The sequence below is a fragment of the Oncorhynchus masou genome, chromosome 32 (assembly GCF_036934945.1).
Source record: "Oncorhynchus masou masou isolate Uvic2021 chromosome 32, UVic_Omas_1.1, whole genome shotgun sequence".
Classification (NCBI taxonomy): domain Eukaryota; kingdom Metazoa; phylum Chordata; class Actinopteri; order Salmoniformes; family Salmonidae; genus Oncorhynchus; species Oncorhynchus masou.
Genome location: NC_088243.1, coordinates 19,267,369 through 19,273,134, shown reverse-complemented (window position 1 = coordinate 19,273,134; position 5,766 = coordinate 19,267,369). Strand labels below are relative to the sequence as shown.

Sequence of the window (5,766 nt, the reverse complement as noted above, 5' to 3'; positions counted from 1 at the left end):
ACTGTTAACCCACTGTTCCTAGGCCGTCATTGACAATAAGAATTTGTTCTTAACTGACTTGCCTTGTAAAATAAAGGTAAATAAATAAACTCCCCCCTCACTTCAGAAATGGGATAAAAATGAAGTGCGTTACTATAACAGCATAACATATTATTATTGCTATTATATCGGCTATTATTGTTTTGATTAGATGTTAGCAGGCAAAAGTATTAAGAAAAATCCGAGGTAGCCAATCGTCATAGCAATATCTTAAATCATCAATGACTAATCACCAAACAACATACCGGATATCATACCAACATCATGACAGGACCAACATATCGAAAAGAACATGATTTGTTTAATTGTGTTATTATAGGACAACTACAACTGTTATAGGCCGACAACTCCGTTATTTTTGGATATCTTTGTGTAATCTCTATTGAAATTTTTTCTTCAAACACGTGATGTTGGCTTGACATTTCTAACGAATGCCACTAATATTTACATGAATGTGCATCAACAGTAAGTCTAGCCAACAAAAGTCACCTTGTGGGAATTCACGAGGCTCTCAGTTTCCATCACTTCTTTCGCTCTGTTGCGCTCGCTTTTTGGTGAATTTGTCTCGGCGTACGTGCACCTTCGTTCGTGTGTGTGTGTGTGTCCCATATGAGTTTACCTAAATATACAAATACACAAATAGACAAGCTCTCTAAGCTGGTTTGACCTGGAAATGGTCTGAGCTGAGCACTGTGAGAACCATATATCATGTCCAAAATTTAGGCTACTCGTTCTCGCAATACTTTTACGCATCTGGACTAAAGTAATACATTTGAGTTTGAATTTCAGATTTCAGATTAAATCAATGGAAGATTGGTGAAAACGATGCTTTATTCGACTCCAAGGTGCACCGTTTGTTCTTGTAGAGTTATGACCATATTTGTATTTGTTAAAGATCTCCATCAGGCAGCAGTTCTTTCTGGGCTCCAGCAACATTAAGGCAGTTATATACAATTAAAGATATGACAAAACATTACATTTCATGACACTTTTCACAACACATTAATTGTGTGCCCTCAGGCAACTACCCCCCCCCCCCCCCCGTGAACCTTGTTACCCGTCAGAGGGATTTACTAGTATGACGAAAATTATTATTAAAGTTCTACTGTACGCTTTGATATGTGGTTAAAGTAGTAGACTTCAATAATAATACTATTAATACAAGGCCTACTTATATACTAGGCCACTGTACTAGGCCTACTACTACTAATCGTAGGCTAGCCTACTACTATGCTGATAATGGTAGGCCTAATACTAATAATTATGATATGTTTGTGATGTTTGCAACGCCGCATATCATATAAATAAAATATAAGGGGTACTTCTTGAAACGATATGACGAAACCATTACGCACGAGCCCAAGATGGAGATCTCGCTCTCCAAGTAGCTGACCGCCGGGGCTTGGATTTATTTGAACTCTAAAAAGATGGAGGGGAGACAAACAGAATTAAATATTAATTAAGTATAATATTTGAATGCTGCCTGAACATGTAATAAGGACCAAGAACATAGGCTTCATGCCGTTTTGCTACGGTGGAGATAGGTAGCCTAAATCTTCCTCCATATAAAAACGTCACAGTCATGTCCATTTTTCAAACATAAGATGTCTAATATCCACATTTGAATAGAAGGCTACTTATGCTTGAGACATAAAGTAGTACCTTTCTTCGGCCGCTACATTTCTGTGATCCTCTTGTGTTTTTTTCCAACGAAATGTAAACTTTAAAGACGGAGAGATATGTTGAATCAGCAATCTGGACATTTCAAGAGCAGTGAAATGGATTAAGGTTATGTGATCCATTTTCTTGGTATGATTTTGGTCCGAGAAATAAATCCTTTGTTGATAAGGATGAGCCCATTCTGCGTTGCATTGGTGAACGTGTGTATCCTTGCGCACTTAAGCAACTGCTAAGAACTACTCTGTGATTGGCTGGAAGAAGGGAGGGCGCGTTAATACTTATGGTGCTGTGGTTGGCTGTAGTCCGTAAAGGTTCAACCAATTTTTTTTTTACAGCGTAGTGTCTGTGGCTCCATAATTAATTGTAGCTATCTGTCTCCTATCGATGTGTTGTAAAGAACATGAAATAGTTTTTATTAGCAGAGTTGCCGGTGTAAGATATTTAGATATAACTGTGCTGCTGCTTATTGCTATTTGACCTTGCGTGTGATGTTGGATATGGGAGAACGGAAAGAAGTGAAAATGATTCCTAAATCATCTTTCAGTATAAACAGTCTGGTGCCTGAAGCCGTCCAAAGTGATAACCACCACAGAACCGTGTCAGAAGAAGAGGGGAAGATCCCTTTACCTTCTATAGTGCAAGATGCAAAGTCAGAGAACATTTGCACCAAAAGTGACAATTCGTCCAATGAAACCACTTGCATGGACGAAAAGGAAAAACAGGAAGAGAAGAAGGATAGCAAAGAGGGCGAGAGCGGTGGGAAAGACGGTGAAAAGAAAAACGGCAAGTACGAGAAACCACCATTCAGCTATAATGCTTTAATTATGATGGCTATTCGGCAGAGTCCGGAGAAACGACTAACTCTGAACGGTATTTACGAATTCATTATGAAGAATTTCCCCTATTACCGGGAGAACAAACAGGGTTGGCAGAATTCCATCAGGCATAACCTTAGCCTAAACAAATGTTTTGTTAAAGTCCCGCGGCACTATGATGACCCGGGTAAGGGGAACTACTGGATGCTTGACCCCTCGAGTGACGATGTGTTTATCGGTGGGACAACAGGCAAACTTCGCCGGAGATCGACCACATCCAGGGCAAAGTTGGCTTTCAAGCGGGGTGCTCGTCTTACTTCCTCTGGGTTGACCTTTATGGATAGAGCCGGCTCTCTATATTGGCCAATGTCACCATTTCTTTCGCTTCACCATCCGAGGGCCAGCAGCGCGTTGAGCTACAATGGGACATCATCGGCTTACCCTAGTCATCCTATGTCCTACAGTACAATGTTGACTCAAAACAGTTTGGGGAACAACCATTCTTTCCCTTCTTCCAATGGCCTAAGTGTTGACAGACTTGTGAATGGAGACATTCCCTATGCCACTCATCACCTAACGGCGGCTGCATTGGCGGCCTCTGTGCCATGTGGTCTATCAGTGCCCTGCTCCGGGACATACTCTTTAAACCCATGTTCGTCCATAAACCTCCTTGCAGGACAGACAAGTTACTTTTTCCCCCATGTCCCGCATCCATCAATGACCTCCCAGAGCAGCGCTTCGATGGCGGCCAGGGTTGCCTCCTCCTCCTCCTCCCCGCAGGCGCCCTCATCTCTTCCCTGTGAGTCTTTAAGGTCTTCGCTACCAAGTTTCTCTTCAGGACTTTCTGGAGGACTTTCTGATTACTTCACACATCATAATCAAGGGTCAACTTCAAATCCACTTATACACTAACAAAACATCCCTCGGGAGCAAGACTGTAAGTGAACATTTTACACCCGTTTACATTCTAAAACATATAAAGAAAAGATAAAGTAAATAAAGATAAAAACAAAATGAAAGCAGCCAGAACTGAAGTCCAGGTATTTTTTAGTAATATTCTGCATTTATTTCTGTGTACGTAGGCATATGTCATGTTTCGGGGAGTTGTTTATTATTCCACCGTCAGCAACGTGCAATGTGATAACAAACAAAAAAATAAGAGTAAATGTAGGTTTTGGACTGAGAGGCATTACCTTAGAATGTGTATTTAAATAGTCTTCAGATTTGCCTAATTTTAATATTAAGAATATCTAATACCATCACATCAACCACCAGTCTCCATGTTTGCAGTATTATCACGTATCATGAGTGTACTGGTGGAATATGATTTTGCAACAACAAAAGAATAACACTAATTTGTATTATTTTTCCTTTTCAAATAAATGTGTTTTTAAAATGCAGAATAACCATACCAACCCATGGCTCTTTGTTATGTTGTCCTCTCCCATTATGAACAAATTAGGCTAGTACTTTATGACATTCATTTATATATTACATTTTCACAATACTGTTATACTTTATAGACCAAAGAATGGGTTTAGAAAAAATACTTGAGAATTTCAGTATTCAGCACCAGAACAGATTCAGAAGGGGACAAAATGAATGAATGCCTTTAGCTTGTGTTGTGCATATTTTCCTGAATGTGGTCACCACCAGACCACATCCTTTTGTACTTAGTGAACTGTCAATACCTATTGTAATTATAGGTTAACTTTGCGAACGTGTAACCCGTGTTGAGCAAACGCCTCATGCAAATATGGAGTGATTGTTTATGTTGTCTTTAAATTTCATGGTTGTGATATTGTGGTCTTATTCCCGTGTTTTGTCGCTAAAACTGTCAATCGAACAAAATAAAATAATAGGTTACGTCCATATCTGATGAAAAGTTTTGTCTTTTTTGTCATTCCGAATATTAGTACGTTTCGGTAGGTTGTTATGTTGCATGTGGTTGTTTATTGGACTACTGTGCAGACAACACTGTGTGTGGAGGACCTAGGCCTTGACCGTGAAAGGCCTCCTCGGTTCAGCGTTTGGCTTTGAGAACCAACTGCCAAAAAAAATGTTTACCCTTTCTTTGTCTCCCTTATTTTCACCACTTGGTACATAGTATGTGTTTGTTAAAAACAAATCAGGCCTACCCATGTTAAATAAACTGCAATCACACATTAGCAATCGTGTGGCAAAGGGATGGATAAGATGAAACATCTCGTAGTAGGCAGAATGCACGTGACTATTCATGGTCTCGTGCAGGCTGTTGTTTTTGATTCGGTTTAGCCCTTTAGCGCTTATTAACAGTAACCGCTGGTATTTGTGTGGTTGTGTATTTGTCCTTCATCTCCCTCATATCCTTTATATGATGAGTATTGATTGATTCGCTTCGGGGGCATTACATTGTTCAAACTCAGACCAGGCCATATAGGTCTACATGCGTTCCTAAAGCATTTCTATGTAATGGTAAGCTAAATGAATAATACGGAAATTCATGACTATTTAAATGCCTGTGCAGCTATAACCTGTAGAATACGTTTTACTTAATTGTTTGTTTAATTTTATTTTTCTTCATCCGAAGTGGTAGTCGGGCATACATAGTACAAATAAAACACAACAGAAGCGTACATAGCCTACCTTTCAACGCTGTGCGGTCAGTAATTTGTTCATTTCCTAAAGAGGCCTCGTGTTAAATGAGTATGCAACTGTAATGCAATAACCTTACTGCTTTTCACAATGGACTAGTGCAACTCAATATCTCCTCGCTAGATGTTATCGTTCAAATGTTAAATGGGGTGACCACTCAAAAGGCAATGGGTAGGGTAGGGTTATATCTTGAAGAAATATATCTTCTTAAACTATGGAAATATATACAGTGTACGTGCTTCAAGAAACAATATTATAAATTTGAAGCAGAAATGTTGTTTCCCACACAAAATATCAGATAATATTTACATTTATTCACAGTTTGATAATAAATGAAAGAAATTCTAAACGGTGGACATACCATATTGTTAGGCTATTTAAAATTTAGGCTACGTCAATAGGCGTATACAGAATACGAATAATCAAATAAAAGGCCTAACAATATGGCAATGTGCTTGCACTTTTAGCCACAACAATTATCAATTAATATGCCTGAACCACAGAGAGGAAAGCATTAACTAAAGGATTGCGTGCCAAGCGTTGGTCTTTACAACTGGGTTGCTTTACCCTATACTGCATGGGTGATGTAACCGCTAAT

At 39.2% G+C, this 5,766-nt stretch overlaps 1 protein-coding gene across 1 annotated transcript; it reads left to right on the top strand.

Moving 5' to 3' along the window:
* The first annotated feature begins 2,067 nt into the window (after window positions 1–2,067).
* On the top strand, window positions 2,068–3,611 carry LOC135526932 (forkhead box protein G1-like). The gene has a single exon (XM_064955600.1). The coding sequence runs from the start codon at window positions 2,208–2,210 to the stop codon at window positions 3,444–3,446; it is 1,239 nt and encodes a 412-aa protein (XP_064811672.1). The 5' UTR covers window positions 2,068–2,207; the 3' UTR covers window positions 3,447–3,611.
* Window positions 3,612–5,766: the final 2,155 nt, after the last annotated feature.